Raw genomic sequence first — 20,797 nt, forward strand, 5'->3', positions numbered from 1 at the left:
GGAGAAAGTCACTGATCTCCAAAAAGAACATTGCTGCTCGTCTGCAGTTTGCTAAAGATCACGTGGACAAGCCAGAAAGCTATGGGAAAAATGTTTTGTGGACGGATGAGACCAAAATAGAACTTTTTGGTTTAAATGAGAAGCGTTATGTTTGGAGAAAGGAAAACACTGCATTCCAGCATAAGAACCTTATCCCATCTGTGAAACATGATGGTGGTAGTATCATGGTTTGGGACTGTTTTGCTGCATCTGGGCCAGGACGGCTTGCCATCATTGATGGAACAATGAATTCTGAATTATACCATTGAATTCTAACGGAAAATGTCAGGACATCTGTCTATGAAGTGAATCTCAAGAGAAGGTGGGTCATGCAGCAAGACAACGACCCAAATTACACAAGTCGTTCTACCAAAGAACGGTTAAAGAAGAATAAAGTTAATGTTTTGGAATGGCCAAGTCAAAGTTCTGACCTTAATCCAATGGAAATGTTGTGGAAGGACCTGAAGCGAGCAGTTCATGTGAGGAAACCCACCAACATCCCAGAGTTGAAGCTGTTCTGTACCAAGGAATGGACTAAAATTCCTCCAAGCCAGTGTGCAGGACTGATCAACAGTTACTGGAAACATTTAGTTGCAGTTATTGCTGCACAAGGGGGTCACACCAGATACTGAAAGCAAAGGTTCACATACTTTTGCCACTCACAGAAATGTAATATTGGATCATTTCCATCAATAAATAAATGACCAAGTATAATATTTTTGTCTCATTTGTTGAACTGGGTTTTCTTTATCTACTTTTAGGACTTCTGTGAAAATCTGATGATGTTTTAGGTCATCTTTATGCAGAAATGTAGACAATTCTGAAGGGTTCACAAACTTTCAAGCACCACTGTAGGTATAAATAAGAGCATCCCAGAGAGGCAGAGTCTCTCAGAAGTAAAGATGGGGAGGGGTTCACCGCTCTGTGAAAGACTGCGTGGGCAAACAGTGCAACAATTTAAGAATAACGTTCTTCAATGTAAAACTGCAAAGAATTTGTGGATCACATCATCTATGATACATAATATCATTAAAAGATTCAGAGAATCTGGAGAAATCTCTGTATGCAAGAGACAAGGCTGAAAACTGACATCGGATGCCTGTGATCTTCAGGCCCTCAGGCGACACTGCATTAAAAGCAGACACATGTCTGTAGTGGAAATCAGTGTATGGGCTCAGGAACACTTCAGAAAACCATCGTTTGTGAAAACATTTTGTTGCTTCATCCACAAACACAAGTTAAAACCAGATATAAACAATATCCAGAAACACCGCCACCTTCTCTGGGCCTGAGCTCTTTTATGATGGACTGAAGTGAAGTAGAAAATTGCCCCAAGGTCTGATGAATCAAAAGTAGAAATTCTTTATAGAAATCATGGACACCACGTCCTCCAGGCTAAAGAGGAGAGGGACCATCCGGCTTGTTATTGATGTTAAACATGAATGATTTGGTTTGTCTGGAATATGCCAAGTTTTGATTTGTTCATTTAATTTCCGGCAGACTAGGCACGAGAAGATGGCTACAGCACAATCAGGTGTACGCATTGTGTTGCAAAAATGGTCAAAATTTGATTAAGCAGTTTCAAGAAGTAAAGTGATTATTTTTGCTGACAAATATATTGGGAATGTGGTACTGAAAGTTTTTTTTTTTTTTTATTCGGACCTACATTTAAAAAACAACAACAACCCAGATATCTAGACCCATGTATTGAGAGCCTACGGACACTAAATACTCATAATGAAGTTTTATTTATCAATAAATGGCAATGATTATATACAATATTTAGTGTAAAATAACCTTTATTCATAAACTTTAAAACAGAACATGTGAAATAAATGCTTATAAATCCATATCAAAATGTCATTATGTATTTCTTAGGTCTAACGTAATGAAATTACATTCATGAATGCACGTGAAATTACATTCCCAGCCTATGATTTAGTATTAAGTAAATTACTCAGTATTTAAATTAAAATTCATTTTTTAAATTACACATTTCTGGATCAAGCTGAAAGGTAAAGGCATGACTTGTAGGAAGTGCTGTAGTTCTGTACATAATGTGCACAAAATACATCATTCATGCAGGAATTATTTAGTGATTAAAAAAAACAACTTATTTACATATCTTTATGTAGGTGGATGTGAGATAAGGCAACTGCCATTGTAAATACAGAATGTATGTTTACTACTGATGTTAAATAATGGGAACAAGATCAGTGAAAATCTGGATCTACGGACACTACAAGTTGCCTATGTTATTTTTACTGATTTTATAACAAAAAAAAATTATTTATATTGACTGATGTGAGATTTGACAACTCGCATTGTAGACTAAAAACAGGCAGCACTACAGCACTAATCATATGACTCAAAATGTTAAAATGTATTCTTTGTTTGCTCTCATGTTAAATAATTTTCATTAATTTGACACTCATACCATTACTGTTCCTTCGTTGTATTTGCACATAAATAAAATTTGTTTACTTATTTTTAACCAAATTTGTAAATTTAATGGGAGAAATATGGGTAAATCACTGCAAAATAGGAACAAGAATGCTTTGGGCCTACAGACACTACAAACAAGAATTATTATGTGATTTTGACTAATTTTATAACAAAAAAAGTATTTATTTATATAAATTGATGTGAGATTTGACAACTAGCATCGTAGACTGAAAACCGGCAGCGCTACAGTGCTAATCATATGACTCAAAATGTTAAAAGTTATTCTTTGTTTGCTCTCATGTTAAATAATTTTCATCAAATTGACACTCATACCATTACTGTCCTTTCATTGTATAATCATTTGCTCATATAGAAAATTGTTTTACTTATTTGTAACAAAATTGGTGAATTTTATGGGAGAAATATGGGTAAATCACTGAATAATAGGAACAAGAATGCTTGGGGCCTATGGACACGACAAGGGGCCTACGGACACTACAAACAAGTATTCAAGTTGTATCACTGTATGTATTAATCCAATTTACGCTGAGTGCTTATGTTTGATAAAAGTATCCAACAACAAATAGCAACATACCAATAATTATCAAACATGGCATCCATTCTATGATTTAGTACCAGGCCTACGGACACTACAGACTTTTTACGGAAAATTACATGGGTTCAGGAGACAAGACCAAGTATTTGTAAACAGTCGGATAACTACTGATTCACACACAACAGAGGCATCATATGCTCATCTCATCTCATTATCTCTAGCCGCTTTATCCTGTTCTACAGGGTCGCAGGCAAGCTGGAGCCTATCCCAGCTGACTATGGGTGAGAGGCAGGGTACACCATGGACAAGTCGCCAGGTTATCGCAGGGCTCCCTTTATACACAGTTTCTTTCATTACTAGGACTTTCATTACTGTCATGGCCACCTCTGGGAATACTCCATCACCTTTCTAATAAAATACTATAAATCTTATTAATAAAGTGAATTTTCAATATGGTATTATTTTATTGAATCAATTTTGTGTTTGCTGTCTCTCAGCTCAAACCTGCAGAGAAGCTCTAGGTTGAAGGACTCTGAACTTTCAAATAATTTCATGTCACTAATACAACCCCGATTCCAAAAAAGTTGGGACAAAGTACAAATTGTAAATAAAAACGGAATGCAATAATTTACAAATCTCAAAAACTGATATTGTATTCACAATAGAACATAGACAACATATCAAATGTCGAAAGTGAGACATTTTGAAATTTCATGCCAAATATTGGCCCATTCGAAATTTCATGACAGCAACACATCTCAAAAAAGTTGGGACAAGGGCAATAAAGAGGCTGGAAAAGTTAAAGGTACAAAAAAGGAACAGCTGGAGGACCAAATTGCAACTCATTAGGTCAATTGGCAATAGGTCATTAACATGACTGGTATAAAAAGAGCATCTTGGAGTGGCAGCGGCTCTCAGAAATAAAGATGGGAAGAGGATCACCAATCCCCCTAATTCTGCGCCGACAAATAGTGGAGCAATATCAGAAAGGAGTTCGACAGTGTAAAATTGCAAAGAGTTTGAACATATCATCATCTACAGTGCATAATATCATCAAAAGATTCAGAGAATCTGGAAGAATCTCTGTGCATAAGGGTCAAGGCCAGAAAACCATACTGGGTGCCCGTGATCTTCGGGCCCTTAGACGGCACTGCATCACATACAGGCATGCTTCTGTATTGGAAATCACAAAATGGGCTCAGGAATATTTCCAGAGAACATTATCTGTGAACACAATTCACCATGCTATCCGCCGTTGCCAGCTAAAACTCTATAGTTCAAAGAAGAAGCCGTATCTAAACATGATCCAGAAGCGCAGACGTCTTCTCTGGGCCAAGGCTCATTTAAAATGGACTGTGGCAAAGTGGAAAACTGTTCTGTGGTCAGATGAATCAAAATTTGAAGTTCTTTATGGACATCAGGGACACCGTGTCATTCGGACTAAAGAGGAGAAGGACGACCCAAGTTGTTATCAGTGCTCAGTTCAGAAGCCTACATCTCTGATGGTATGGGGTTGCATTAGTGTATGTGGCATGGGCAGCTTACACATCTGGAAAGACACCATCAATGCTGAAAGGTATATCCAGGTTCTAGAGCAACATATGCTCCCATCCAGACGACATCTCTTTCAGGGAAGACCTTGCATTTTCCAACATGACAATGCCAAACCACATACTGCATCAATTACAGCATCATGGCTGCGTAGAAGAAAGGTCTGGGTACTGAACTGGCCAGCCTGCAGTCCAGATCTTTCACCCATAGAAAACATTTGGCGCATCATAAAATGGAAGATACGACAAAAAAGACCTAAGACAGTTGAGCAACTAGAATCCTACATTAGACAAGAATGGGTTAACATTCCTATCCCTAAACTTGAGCAACTTGTCTCCTCAGTCCCCAGACGTTTACAGACTGTTGTAAAGAGAAAAGGGGATGTCTCACAGTGGTAAACATGGCATTGTCCCAACTTTTTTGAGATATGTTGTTATCATGAAATTTAAAATCTTTAAATGATACATTTTCTCAGTTTAAACATTTGATATGTCATCTACGTTCTATTCTGAATTGAATATGGAATTTTGAAACTTCCACATCATTGCATTCCGTTTTTATTTACAATTTGTACTTTTTCCCAACTTTTTTGGAATCGGGGTTGTAATAATAATAATAATAATAATAATAATTTATGTTGTTAAAAATGGTTGTTTGTCTCTGTGTCAGCCCTGTGATGACCTGGCGACTTGTCCAGGGTGTACCCCACCTCTCGCCCATAGTCAGCTGGGATCGGCTCCAGCTTGCCTGCGACCCTGTAGAACAAGATAAGCAGTGACAGATAATGGATGGATGGATATTGTTAAAAACAATACTAGCTTAATTACCATTGATTTATTTATTAATAAAAAAATCCCTAAATATTAGGTGTTATGTAGTTTTATGAGTGATTATTTAAAGAAATATACAGCCATCACAACTATTAAGTACTTGTCATGCTAACTACAGCCTCAGAAACACTTTGCTTGCACAGCTCATGAAGTACATTCATCTGGAACCATTTTTTCCCCCACCAGTTTAGGAAAGAATGACATATGGGTTTGATAGTCAGAGTTCCACATACTTTTAGCCAGACAGTCTAATACCTGGGCGGCACGGTGGTGTAGTGGTTAGCGCTGTCGCCTCACAGCAAGAAGGTCCGGGTTCGAGCCCCGCAGCCGGTGAGGGCCTTTCTGTGCGGAGTTTGCATGTTCTCCCCGTGTCCGCGTGGGTTTCCTCCGGGTACTCCAGTTTCCCCCACAGTCCAAAGACATGCAGGTTAGGTTAACTGGTGGCTCTAAATTGTGTCTATGTGTCAGCCCTGCGATGACCTGGCGACTTGTCCAGGGTGTACCCCGCCTTTTGCCCGTAGTCAGCTGGGATAGTCTCCAGCTTGCCTGCGACCCTGTAGAACAGGATAAAGCGGCTAGAGATAATGAGATGAGATAAGTCTAATACCTGTCAACCTACTCACCTGATATGATTTGAAGACAAGAAACAAGAGATAAGTCTGAAATCTAAACTGGTTTGGTAAGTATGAACACACAACTTTTTTAAGATACAGTAAGGGATTTTTATGGACAGCTTTCAGCCAAGACATTTCTGGCAAACTTACTCCTATTTAATGAGATAAATGTGAGCTGGCTGGAGACAAGGTAAGTCATAAAAACTACATTTTCATGATATAGTGAATATTACATTCTGTTTATAATATGTTTTAGTGAAAATAAGCATGTAGTAGCATTTGTCTTTCATGATTAACACTCGAACAGTTCAGGGAATGAGGAACGGTAAAATAGGCTTGACAACTCAAGGTGCATTTTTATTTTTTCCACTTCCCAGTTACACTTTTCAGTGACTTTAGCTTCCTTTGTGCGGTTTTGACATGTATCTAGTCAGCGGGAAAACACTGGGAGTGACATCATTGGAGTGAAATATCAGGAAATATGTCACTCAGATCCCCAATGTATTTCATATGAAAAATATGAGTTTTTCAACATGAGAAGAAAAACTCCAGATCTGCAAGCCACTGTATGATTTTCTTTATGATATAGACACATTCACAAACAAAAAGTACCCAAATTTATCAAAACAATTCATCAATTTTCTGGAGTGACACAGAGATTTACAGTGGTGCTTGAAACTTTAGAATTTTCTGTATTTCTGCATAAATATGACCTAAAACATCATCAGATTTTCACACAAATCCTAAAAGTAGATAAAGAGAACCCAGGTAAAGAAATGACACAAAAATATTAATCACAAACTTTCAAGCACCACTGTATGCCATGGTTTTGATTCTCCATGTCCCAGATGTAGCTCATATGAAAAATATGAGTGGTGTATTTCCCAGTAAAACACTCGTTTCCATATAACATTGTGATATTACATGATACTCCATTTTATTTGTAACTTTAATTTGCAGATCCAGGAAAAATATCATTAAGCTAAAAATGGATTCCTCTATAGTCCCCTATTACATAAGGATGTAATTTGATCATATAAACAGTAACACATGTAATAGCTTTGTAATAAATTCAAAATGCTAGGAATTCTTTATTTAAAAAAGGAACAGGTGTATACTGTAATAATGAGAAATATCAACTGACAGACCTCATCAGGTACATTTCCTATAATGATGCAAAATTACTATGTAGGTGCAATAGGTTTATCAAATCACTCTCATGTAAAAAGGGATCAGTCTCATAAATTCATTAATCATTAATTCAAGTGTCTAATAGTTTATAGCTAAACTATTAAAATCAATGGAATAACTTAGTGGTGATGTTGCTATAGTTTTAGTGAGTATTGTAGCTCTAATGTAATACGTTTACTCTAGATCTATAACATTCATATAACAACCAAATGGGCGAAGGCAATTAGAATACTTGTTTGGCAGAGGTTGGCACTCAGTGAATATTGTAGCAATAGACAGGACACAGTTTATTCCAAAGATACCATTTATTGAAATAGCTGACACGAATTAGCAAAATAATACTAATCAGATATAGCAACAATAGCAGCCAAGGAATAATTCAATATAAATGGTGATACAATGTATACAGGTAATGATCAGTAGTGTATATAATGATAACTAAGGCACTAATGGTAATCAGAAGTAATAAGCTATATACAAGTTTACAGTGTAGGAGCGAGTGGATGTTAAAATGTGAGAGGGAAATCATGTGTTTATGTGTGTCTGTGTGTGTGAGTATGTGTGTGTGTGAGAGTGTGTGTGAGTGTGTGAATGGAATGTGCGAGCATTGTGCTTAGCCTTGCCTAAAATGGGATGGGCAACAAGGAGAGCACATGAGGGAGAGACAAAGGATCTGTAGTTTAAAAACTAGACTGCATTTCCACAGAGAAAATGCAAAGTGTGCTTGCTGAGCTGTACATGCTTACATGCTAACAGCTAACATGCTAACAGCTAGCATGCTAACCTGCTAACAGCTAGTATGCTAACAGCTAGCATGCTAACCTGCTAACATGCTAACAGCTAACATACTTACATGCTAACAGCTAACATATTAACAAGCTAGCATGCTAACAAGCTAACATGCTAACAGCTAGCATACCTACATGCTAACAGCTAACATGCTAACATTCTAACATACTAACATGCTAGCATGCTATCATGCTAGCATGCTAACAGCTAGCATACTAACGTGAGCATGCTCATATGCTAACAGTGAGCATGCTAACATGCTATCATGCTAACAGCTAGCATGGTAACAGCTGGCATGCTAGCATGCTAACAGCTAACACTAACATGCTAGCATACTAACATGCTAACAGCTAGCATACTAACATGCTAATGGGTGCATTGATCCAAAAGCTGTATACCATCACACTACACCAGTGGATATGTGGTGAAGTGTTACTGAGCAAAACTCCATTCATTTGAATGGGGCCAAAAATCAATGGAAGCCTATGGACCAAAAAAAGGATGTGTGAAAACCAAGAAAAAGATGAGTGCAGGTCTCAGATGAGGGGATGGATATGTGCGGGGACTTGCCCTGAGGCATCATATGAAGCCTCTTGAAGTTTGGTCACTCAGTTAAAAAATTTGACGGAGAGTGAAAGCTTTTTTCCTGAAACGCCATTCATTTTCAATGGAGCCAAAAATGAATGGAAGTGAATGGATGAAAAAGTGGGGGATGAAAAGAAAGGAAAAAATGAGTGCGGGTCAGAACCGAATGCATATGTGTGTCTGCAGGGGCGCTGCCAGAAATTTTGGGCCCCATGAAAGATTAGAATTTTGGGCCCCCCAACTTTGCCCACCCTCGTCACAATTGCATTATTGTCATTATTTGACTTTTGATAGCCCATGGACCTTGAGTTTGTGACTTTGTTATTACATTTTATGCATTAACCTACCAGGGACTAGATGAAAACTGGTCAGTGACTAATTCTGGTGCATTTACAATCACAAATGAAAATTCAAGATTTTGCCACATGCCTTCTTGTGCTAGGACAATTGGTAGTGAAATGTGTGATGTGACTGCTAATAAATCATAGAAAAAGTTTTCTACCCAGCATCAAAATACCTATGGAAATCCCATGGATTGTTATGTTAGGTAGAAAGCTGTGTGTACTGTTCTGCAAAAAGGCAATATGTTCAAAGCAAAGTGTGTCTAGACAGAAATTTGAGCGTAAGCAGAGTTAGACTATTGGTTGCCCCTCCATGGACCAGGAGTTTTTGACCTTGTTTTCTAATTTACACTTTTATATTGTTTGACCAGTAGATGGGAGTATAAGCACAGACATAATTCAGGCCAATATAAGCCCATACATAAAAAGAAAAAGGAAATAAATGGTGAATGATGCAGCAGTTATTATTGAGTTGACTGTAAATAAACATAACCAACATTATTTAACACACTGCTTTGAACGCTTCTTCATTCAAGTGTGCAAAATTGGGCTACTTAGTATGGAGTTCATTCGTTCATGTGTTGACACAACTTGCATGCATCACTGTATCTGTATGGATTTATAAGATATACATTCTTTATAGGCTACTTCAGTGCCAGAGAGTTCCAGAAAACATCAGTAATCACAATTTCCTGCCTTGATTAATAACTAGGCAGCAGTTATTTCATACAACATAATGCACTGCAAGAAATCCACTGAGAGTTTATGCTTTCTTTTAGGCAGCACTCATTTATTGTCAAAGCAAATATTCAAATATCCATGAACAATAAAATATTCAATATTCAAGATAGATTCTTACCAGCAATATCAACCAATCCAAATGTAAACATGAAGAACAATATTTACACTACTCATACAGTAAAGATTTAAATAACTAGTGGTTTAGAACGTGTGAACATTCCACACACGTAACCATGTCAAACACTTGACTGGTGTCCGTTATTAGCAACACTTTAATCTAGCAAACTGTATATGGCGCTCGCTCATTAATAACTTCAATCCTAAAGCATGTATGGGTTGTATTGCTGCTTACCTCCTTCTCCAAAGGGGGGTTCAGTGGTTTGGTAGGGCGGAGGTCCCCCTGAGGCTGAATCTGTGCATATTTAGGGCACCCCATTAGTTATGAAACTGGTTATTAGCACGTTATTAGCACCAGCATAACGTAATATTTCATCTTGTTTATCACACAAGTCAGTTCAGTTATTAAAATGGAAAAAATGTCACTGTACAAACTGCAAAAGTGTTCTCTTGATAGGCTAATCCAACCACGTTCATACTGTTCATTTACCATTCGCTAATATTTTGAACACACATGTGAGCGATAGCTACCTTTCTTTGGGAAAAACTGAGTGACCAGTTGTCTGCCTCTCCGGTCCCTCTCAGCTTTCAGCTGCCTTTCTTTACGTTTTTGACAGCCACTCTTCATATTTAGGGGTCATAGACTGTACGCACTCCACTGCTGGCTGGCTGGCTGCTGCACCGCGACACAGCAGCAAGTAGCGTTGCACTGATCAGCACACAGATTTAACGCATCGCGCTTCTACCAGGACTGGACTGTACCATTTCGCAAAAGGGGGAGGGTTAAATGACAATATGTTGAAGAACTCAAGAAATAGACAACCTTGTTCAATTAGCTCATTTTACAAAATGGAATATTGCATTGTTGTTATTTCAAAAGTCTTATTAAAATCATTAAAAGCATATTATCAGCCCCTTAAAGGGCCCCATGGCAGTGCTGGGCCCCTAGAATTGTTCTAACCTTTCCCCCCCGGTGGCGCCCATGTGTGTCTGGGGAGTTGGCCTGAGGTATCACATGAGGTTTGGTGCATCTGTGATGAAGCGTGTCCGAGCAGGACGATTCGATTCGTGAGCCTTATTCATTTTCTATGGGAAAAAAACAACAGAAAAACGACAAGAACGAAAGAACAGGTGTGTTGATCCAAAAGCTGAGAACAAGCACGCCATTCCAGATCAGGCCCTACGTTTCAGTGTTGGAACGGTGTCTCTATCTTGAAAGCCCTAGGAGGAGTAGTGGATCCAAAAAACGGGTGAAAACGAATAATAAAAATAAAACTTTTTCAAGCACACTAACTAGTCTCGGCTAGGCCTTAAACCCAACCTCTACTCAACCCTTAGCTACTCCTGAAATCCCAGTGTTGAGGAGTGTAGTGCGACAGAGGGAGTTAAAAAGAGAGAGAGAGAGAGAGAGTGAGAGAGAGAACGCATGCACGAGCTAACTAAATACAGATAGCAAACAAAGCAAATCAAACAACACGCAGTCTAAGACCGACTTTCATGTGAATCAAAATGCGTATATTTAAACCATGAATGAATTCAAATAAACAACACTCTTCACATTAACTAGCCACAACTAAGACCAACAATTGCCCAGATGCCAGCCTTACTCATGATCACTCTTGCTTGGCGACTGAAAGTGCACTGTCTGTTATTTGAAGACAGCGCGGCGCGCAGGTCCAGGGAGAAAACAGTTCTGTTCCTTTTACTTTCACAGCTCATCAGCTGAAGATCTTCGGTGTCCCGTCGGTCATCCAATGATCTGGAAGGAATCTTGTTAGTAGTTTGTCGACGTTGTGAAAGGGAAAAGGGATCCGGTCGCCTTTTCTCTTTAAAATACTGCGTGGGCTGCAGTAACTGACCGGTTCAGTTATTACTACAACTATGCGAAGATCAAATACATTGAACTTTGGCTAAAGGTCCGGTATCAATAGCTCGTTCTTTGTCCTTTGGTCTTCTGTAGCACAGATGCAACGGCGTCTTTTTCACGCATGGAAACCCACCGCCAGAGAGAAGGAATTTCGATTCCGCCGCAGGTTTAAAGCACAGTCGTGACGTCACTGTATTTGGTATCTGGTATCATCTCTGTATCCAGGCGGCACGGTGGTGTAGTGGTTAGCGCTGTTGCCTCACAGCAAGAAGGTCCTGGGTTCGAGCCCTGTGGCCGGCGAGGGCCTTTCTGTGCGGAGTTTGCATGTTCTCCCCGTGTTCGCGTGGGTTTCCTCCGGGTGCTCCGGTTTCCCCCACAGTCCAAAGACATGCAGGTTAGGTTAACTGGTGACTCTAAATTGACCGTAGGTGTGAATGTGAATGGTTGTCTGTGTCTATGTGTCAGCCCTGTGATGACCTGGCGACTTGTCCAGGGTGTACCCCGCCTTTCGCCCGTAGTCAGCTGGGATAGGCTCCAGCTTGTCTGCGACCCTGTAGAACAGGATAAAGTGGCTAGAGATAATGAGATGAGATGAGATCTCTGTATCCAATACCATTACAGGGAGTCAGAAGAATGGGCGGAGATAGAACATGGCATCGAGTACAGGGATTGGTGTGTTCAATGCTGTACAGTGAAAGGGAGAAGATGGTTCATAAACGGTTACTATGGCTAAGGCATGGCAATCCATCCCTACAACTAAATAAACAAAAGGTATTCAGTTTCCGTAAATGTCTGCATTGCTATTTGAATTAATGGCCAAAGCATCCCTGTTTAAGATGTATGATGTGTATTTATGGAAATGTGCATTAAAGTTATTTTCTGATTGAAATCTTGCACAAAATTTATATTACCACGAATATAATGTACTGTTTTGTTTAAAGACTAGTTCTAGCTATGAGAATGAGTGCTTATTAAATGCACTCATTCTTGTATATTATTGTGTCAATAATAAGTTACTGTCAAAGGTAGGCAACAGAAGGATATACGGTATAAGCTGAAAGTTTATTCAGGCAGATTAAATCAAATCGTACGGCAGAAAGCAGAATTAAAAACAAGCAATGGTCAGGTGAGATACAAACAGGAAATCAGAGGCAAGGCCAAAACAAATTCAAACCCAGAACACAATACTCAAACTGCTTAGTAAAGTCAGACACAACAGTAACTTCACAACGATTAGGTGTAGTGAGAGTGTTTAAATAGCATATTGTGGTGATTGAGTCCAAGTGTGTGCAATCAGTAATAGGGGACTGAGTGGTGAAGTGCAGGATGGGTGCTGTAGTCCACGGTGGCCATGTTTGAAGGCTGCTGTGAATGTTGGGAAGTGGAGTCTTGAGCGCAAGCAGGCGCAGACGTGTCACTTACAAAGGAATTTGGCAGCAGATGTGCCATACTAACAAATAAAATACAGATGAACCAAGTGGAAAAGTTTTAACCAAATGCTTATATAAAAGGAATCAACAGAAAAACAATCTGAATAGAGTTACCATTTGTATTTTATACTGGAAACCTTTAATAATAAAGTTATTTTACCACTTTTTGATGTTTTCTAAATGTAACAATTAACTCTTGTATTTATATATAGAAAAACTGACGTAGTACCTGCTGAAGTTCAAAATATATTTGAGTATCATGGCTAAAAAAGGTAAGCTAATATTTTGGATAAATGCAACAAAACTACTCATTTACAATAATATTTTTATCCAAGGAATCATTTATATTTAACTCTGTTTGTTCAAGTAGATATCAACTAGGACCATAATATGTAACTTGCTGGTAGCAAAATGATCATTCTGCATATCTTTTTTAACTTCCTTCTAGCGAAAATCTAATAAATTCAACATCACTCTTGCTGAAATAACTGCTATGTATCACAATAAACAAAACTTTAGTTAGAACTATTTTAAAAGTACTTCATAAGCAAAAGTAGTTCATCATTTGAAGCTCCTTTTTAAGCCCTTTAAGCCTTATGACAATTTTACTCTACAGATTTACTATCAGTAGGACACCTAAAAATAACAAGGGATTATGCCCTTCATAGAATAGAAGGAGTAGTAAGTACGACATGATGAAAGAGCTAATCATGCTTTTCAACTGTTTGTTGAAAGCCACATGTCCTTGTACTTTCTTTTCTGTTGGATAAAGAACTTATTAAAGGATTCAGCTGAACATTAGCAGCATGAGCACCAAGAATTAAGCTACTGTTGACCTTAAGTCTCAGAAATAGTTAATTTTATTCAACAGCAGACTTATGTGCAAGGTCAGCAAAAGTATTACAATATATGAGGGTTTTTTTTTTTTCAAAACTGTTCAGGATGAAATTGGACATTGGAATGGGGTGGCAGCTGTTCTTAAATAAATGTCAATTCCCTGGAACTACAGCCATTTTCCTGGGAATCCTAAACCAAAACCTGTGCTGCTGATAAGTTAATATTATATGTGTTTAAGACTTGCATATGACGTCTTTGATTTTTATCCTTTATCTTTATGTTACAGGGACAACAGAATATTTCCTGAGATTTGTTGTTATTCTGCTCATTTATATGCAAGGACAAATTCAGAAGGTAAAGAAACAATACTTCTTCAGTTTATTTCTAGTTAAGAACTCAACTGGGCCCTTTCAAATATCAGGATTTCTAAGTGTAATGTAGTTTGAGTTGCTTTAATTTACCTTAAGTTATCTTAATTTCCACCGAATTTGAAAAGTGACTGTTCAGTAGCAGTTCTGTTCTTACAAATACATAATTACACTTGTAGTGAAATATAAACAAACAAAATATCATTTTGAGAATGCAGCATGGTCTCTGGGCTGCATTTTTTAAGCAGTCAACTGCAGATTTTACAGTACTAAATATAATTTGATTGATTATTACAATTAATCCAACTAATCGTAGTCCCTTAAAATAGCTGGTGTTGAATCCGATATTAAAAAAAATGATATAAATATCCATCCATCCATCCATCCATCCATCCATCCATCCATCCCGACAGCTGAAGCATCAGGGTCACAGGGGAAGCTGAAAGCAATCCCAGCTGACTTCAGGTGAGAGGCAGGGTGTAGCATCTGCAGTTAATTGATAGTTGTAATCTTCAACTGATGGTGAATAAAAAGTTGCTTTATTAAGAATATAGTGTGGTGGAAAAAACCCTCTCACTCGTTTGGATCCAAGCAGAGAAAAAGAATCTTTATTGTTGGTTTCTCAATGCAAAGAGAAAAGCAGAGCAAAAAATGGTTCAGGGCACGCAAGCCGCTCCACTTTCTTGATGGCCTTTATATCCTTGTGGAACATTCTGTTAAAAACCATAACCCAATCGAAAGCAAGGATTTAAACTATTACAACAGAAGGAAATGTCGTTAGTCATCATACAGTATATATATTCCCTTTGACGGTATATTCCCTAATATTTAGCAGACCCAGGGGACCAAGCGCCATTGTTGCTAATTTCTTCCTCCACGTACTAACCATCTCACAAACACACATAGCGCCAGGTTCATGAATGGGTCATGAACCCCTAACACACACACACACACACACACACACACACACACACACACACACACACACACACACAGGGCTATACGAAAAATTCCATTAGAATAGTCTTCACAAACACACCGTATGAGCTAAAGAAAGGAAAAAAAACCCTCAAAAATACACAAAGAAAATATCATTCAAAACAACCAAAATCAAACACAAATCCACTGAACTTGTGCTCTTATCAGCCAGGTGCTAAACAATATAAAATATATTTTAATTTAGTTTTGTGAGACCTCCAACACTAACAATTATTTTTGGCCCACACAGTGAACAAAAATTGTTCATAAGCACCAGGCGACTTACCGCTATTTTATTAAAAAAAAAAAAAAAGTATTTAAGAAATAAGCCATGATCATAAATGTGCATGAACACACAAAACATGGAAAGGATCAAATAATAATAATAATAATAATAATAATAATAAAACTCAATTAAAGGGTATTTACATGGGGTACACCCTGTGAGAAGTGCTAAATTTTTCACAATTTTGCTTTTATTTATTTATTTATTTATTTATTTATTTTTTAAGAATATGGTGACTGCTCAAACTCCAGGCACCTCAAACCAATCCATATCAGCTCTCTCAACCGTGTTACCCATACCCACTACAACCACATCAGACCTGTCAACGGTGTCCAATTCTTCCACAGCAAGTGTCTCAACCAAGTCCACTTCCCCCACAACAGGTGTCTCAACCTCACCAACTTCACCCACATTCGAACAGTCCTCCACTGTGCCTACTTCTCCCACAACAGGCGTCTCAACCACACCCACTTCACGCACAACAGGCGTCTCAACTACGTCCACTTCCCCCACAACAGGGGTCTCAACCCTGCCCAATTCACCCACATCAAACCTGTCCTCAACAAATCTCAACACATCTCAGGAAATATTCTGGGAAATATTCTGGGGAATATATATCTCAACCATGCCTACTTCCCCGACAACGACAACAGGCATCTCAACCACACCCACTTCACCCATATTAGACCCGTCCTCAACCGCGCCTACTTCCCTGACAACAGGCATCTCAACCACACCCACCCCACCCACATTAAACCAGTCCTCAACTGCACCTACTTCCCCCACAACAGGCATCTCAACCACACCCACCCCACCCACATTAAACCAGTCATCAACTGCACCTACTTCCCCGACAACAGGCATCATGACCACACCCACCCCACCCACATTAGACCAGTTCTCAATCACATCTCCTTCCCCCACAACAGGCATCTCAACCACATCCACTTCACCCACATTAGACCCGTCCTCAACTTCTCCTACTTCCCCAACAACAAACATCTCAACCACACCCATCCCACCCATATTAGACAAGTTCCCAACTGCCCCTACTTCACCCACAACAGGCCTTTCAAACACATCCAGGCCAGGCACATCACCCATCACTCCCACACCCACTTCAACCACATCAAACCTCAGTATTTCAATCAGATCAAGCACACCAACCACCTCAAGACCACCAAATGTCACAACTCCATCTGCTCCAGTCAGAGGTATGATTTTAATCCTTGCTTCTTAGTGAAGCATCATGTAATTTTAATGTAATATTTGTATTTTACAAAATTTTTAATTTCTGGTATCTTTTCCCCCCACAGACATTTATCATCCATTAAGCTTCTCTCTGGCTATCAATGAAGATTTTGACTTTCAACTCACTGATCAAAGTAGCACAAAATACAAGACGTATAATTCTGAAATTCGAAGTTCAGTAAGTGTTACACAACATTGTCAAATTATTATTATTATTATTATTAGTCATCATGTTATATCGCTTAAAACTAAATATACTAAATAAACTATACACACTCACTATATTTTTTCAACCTCAGATTGATGCAAGTTATATTGACGTATCTGGCTACCAGGCCAATTCTGCAGCAGTCACTGGTTTCAGGTTAACACACACACACACACACACACACACACACACACACACACACACACACACACACATATACACACACACTCTCTCTCTATATATATATATAAAATCCACCCAAGATGGCACCGCGGACGGCTGCCTCGGGACTTAAGTGGAATCGGAGTCAAATTCCTCATGTGTGTTCACATACCTGGCAATAAAAGTGTTTCTGATTCTGATATATAAAGTATTCTTCCTCCTTTGTGTTTGTCCTGTTTTGTCACATTACAAGCTGGAATTAAAATGGATTTTTTTGGGGGTTAGCCCCATTTGATTTACACAACATGCCTACAACTTTAAAGGTGAAAATTGTTTTACTGTGACACAGTCAGCCCTGCGATAATCTGGCAACTTGCCCAGGGTGTATCCCGCCTCTCGCCCATAGTCAGCTGGGATAGGCTCCAGCTTGCCCATGACCCTGTAGAAGGATAAAGCGGCTAGAGATAATGAGATGAGATGAGAGATGAGACAGTCAGCCCTGTGATAATCTGGCAACTTGCCCAGGGTGTATCCCGCCTCTCACCCATAGTCAGCTGGGATAGGCTCCAGCTTGCCCGTGACCCTGTAGGACAGTATAAGTGGCTACAGATAATGAATGGATGGATGGATGTGACACAAACAATAATTAAGATGAAAAAACAGAAATCTGGAGTGTGCATAGATAGTCACTCCCCCAAAGTCAATACTTTGTAGAGCTACCTTTTGCTGCAATTACAGCTGCAAGTCTCTTGGGGTATGTCTCTATGGACTTAGCACATCTATCCACTGGGATTTTCACCCATTCATCAAGGCAAAACTGCTCCAACTCCTCCAAGTTAATGGGTTGCTTTCGTGTACAGCAATCTTCAAATTATGCCACAGATTCTCAGTTGGATTGAAGTCTGGGCTTTGATTAGGCCATTCCAAGACATTTAAATGTTTCCCTTAAAACCACTCCAGTGTTGCTTTAGCAGTATGTTTAGGGTCATTGTCCTGCTGGAATGTGAACCTTCGTCCCAGTCTCAAACCTCTGGCCGACTCAAACAGGTTTTCCTCCAGAATTGCCATTCATTTAGTGCCATCCAGCTTTCCTTCAGTCCTGACCAGCTTTCCTGTCCCTGCAGATGAAAAATATCCCCACAGCATGATGCTACCAACACCATGCTTCGCTGTAGGAATGGTGTTCTCAGGGTGTTGGCTTTGCGCCACTCATGGCATTTCCCATGATGGCCAAAAAGATCAATTTTAGTCTCATTTGACCAGAGAATCTTCTTCCATGTGTTTGGGGAGTCTGCCACATGCTGTTGGGCAAACTCCAAATGTGTTTTCTTAAGCAATGACTTTTTTTCTGGCCACTCTTCCATCAAGCCCCACTCTGTGGAGTGTATGACTTAAAGTGGTCCTATGGATAGATACTCCCATCTCCACTGTGGATGTTTGCAGATCCATCAGCATTATCTTTGGTGTCTTTGTTGCATCTCTGAATATTGCCCTCCTTACCTGGTCTGTGAGTTTTGCTGGGTGGGCTTCTCTTGTCAGTTTGTAGTGGTGACATATTCTTTCCATTTTGCTATAATGGATTTAATGGTGTTCCCTGGGATATTCAAAGTTTGGGATTTTTTTTTTATAACCCAACCCAGATCTAAACTTCTTCACAACTTTGTCTCTGACCTGTTTGGAGGCTCCTTGGTTCTCATCTTGCTTGCTTTGTAGTGTTGCAGAGACAGGGTCCTTCCAGAACAGGTTGATTTATATAGTTGTCATGTTACAGATCATGTAACACTTTGATTGCATACAGGTGGATCTTAATCAACTAATTATGTGACTTATGAATTGAATTGTTTGGACCAGCTCTTATTTAGGGGTTTCCTATAAAAGGGGGTGAATAGAGATCTTGCAGTCACGTGACCGGAATGTAAACAGCCGCCATCTTGTCAGTAAAAAACACAGCTGAATACTGCTGCACTCGTATACAAAATGGATCAATTTCAACCGATGGACTACACGGCTCATTTTTCTAATGAACAGATAATTAGGTATGTGTCTAAAATAAACGACCTACAGATTAGTGACCCTTATCGATTACCGGACGTAGTTTTCACAACCGTGTCAGTGGATGTTGAACTGCCAGAGGTGGAATACCCAGACGTGTATAATTACCTCATTAACTTTCCCTTGCTGTTCAGTGGTGAAGCACTGCGTGCTTATAAATCTCTGGACAGTTATCTTTACAGAAATTCAGGATTTGTCAGCGACTCAGCCCCCCTCAGATGTGGCATCTTGTAAACAAGAAAATAACAATCCTTATTGGACGGGTAAGTCACTTAAGTATTACTAGTACTGATACTAGATATATCAGTAGTATCTAGTATAGCACTGACCAGCCGATTATAGAATAGAATAGAATAAGGTAATTCCAGCTGTAATTCCAAATCGTCCGTCTTGTTTACCATGGATCTGGCGTTGGAGAGATAGAGGCTTAGCAGTGGAGATTTGAGTGGCTGTTTTCTGAGCTTAGTCAACAGGCCGGCTCTGCCTGCAGCCTTGCTTTTGCTTCCACTCCCGACGCCGCCTCCTTTGCCTGCCAGACCCGATAACAATCCACGGAGACCCCGCTGGTCTCGCTATCTTGTCCGGAATGTTGTGCATGTGATGGAAATCGCTACAAACCGTGATTTTCTGCTGGAAACCAATGTCCAGTAAGTCCATACGGTTGTAGTGGATATTGAAGTCCGGTACAGACGAACAACACGCAAAAATACACACAAAAAACATAAAAAACGTGCACAGGTAGGGAGAGCTTGTAGCCGCAGCCGTTGTAGTAGAATTGTATATAGTCGGGATTTCCAGAAGAAAAGGTAGAAGTAGAAGCAGAAGTAGAACCAGAAGTAGAAGTAGAAGGCGGAAATATGGCATTTGACCGATAAGATGGCGTCTGTTACAATCTGGATCGGCTGTGACGTCACATGCAAGATCTCTATACCTATGCATACCCCAGATTTTTGTTTTTTCATCTTAATTATTGTTTGTGTCACAACAAAACAACAATTTTCACCTTTAAAGTTGTAGGCATGTTGTGTAAATCAAATGGCTCTAACCACCAAAAAAAAAATCCATTTCAATTCTACCTTGTAATGCGACAAAACAGGACAAACACAAAGGGGGATGAATACTTTTGCAAGATACTATATATATATAAACTAGATTATCATAATGTTTGAGACATATTATTCTAGTGTTAGGGTCGGCACCGACCCGTTTTTAGGTTTAGCATGCATAAAGGTACTACATAAATTTGTTTATTGCATCAAGACTTTTTGATTTTGTCAGGAACTTCTATTTAAACAAAATAAAATCCAAAAAAATAATTTTACTAAATTATAAAATGCTCTGGTGAAAATTGTGACCTTTGTGTTGTTAGGATCAATTTCGACCCAGTTAAAATATAAGATTATAAAACAATAATAAATGCCAAAACTGAAATCATAAACACACAATCAGCCAACAGCCTACAGCCAGCTCTTCCTCCAACCACTTGAGCTTCAGTCAGGGGCTTTTCTCTTTGCCTGTTTGACAGAACAAACAAAGACAGACATGTCCAGGCATGTAAG

General features: G+C 39.1%; 1 protein-coding gene across 3 annotated transcripts in view; it reads left to right on the forward strand.

The window, feature by feature from the left end:
• Nucleotides 1–6,137: 6,137 nt before the first annotated feature.
• LOC132873155 (adhesion G protein-coupled receptor F5-like) overlaps nucleotides 6,138–20,797 on the forward strand; it is a 42,986-nt gene continuing 28,326 nt past the window's right edge. For 2 of the 3 annotated variants that reach the window (XM_060908452.1, XM_060908454.1), the window contains exons 1-6: nucleotides 6,138–6,225; nucleotides 13,309–13,368; nucleotides 14,220–14,287; nucleotides 15,792–16,779; nucleotides 16,882–16,994; nucleotides 17,116–17,180. In XM_060908452.1, coding sequence (XP_060764435.1) covers nucleotides 13,356–13,368; nucleotides 14,220–14,287; nucleotides 15,792–16,779; nucleotides 16,882–16,994; nucleotides 17,116–17,180 — 1,247 coding nt within the window. In that variant the 5' untranslated portion in view covers nucleotides 6,138–6,225; nucleotides 13,309–13,355. The remainder of the gene's footprint in view (nucleotides 6,226–13,308; nucleotides 13,369–14,219; nucleotides 14,288–15,791; nucleotides 16,780–16,881; nucleotides 16,995–17,115; nucleotides 17,181–20,797) is intronic. The other variant, XM_060908453.1, reaches the window with a different exon arrangement.

Source organism: Neoarius graeffei, chromosome 25 (genome assembly GCF_027579695.1).
Source record: "Neoarius graeffei isolate fNeoGra1 chromosome 25, fNeoGra1.pri, whole genome shotgun sequence".
Taxonomy (NCBI): domain Eukaryota; kingdom Metazoa; phylum Chordata; class Actinopteri; order Siluriformes; family Ariidae; genus Neoarius; species Neoarius graeffei.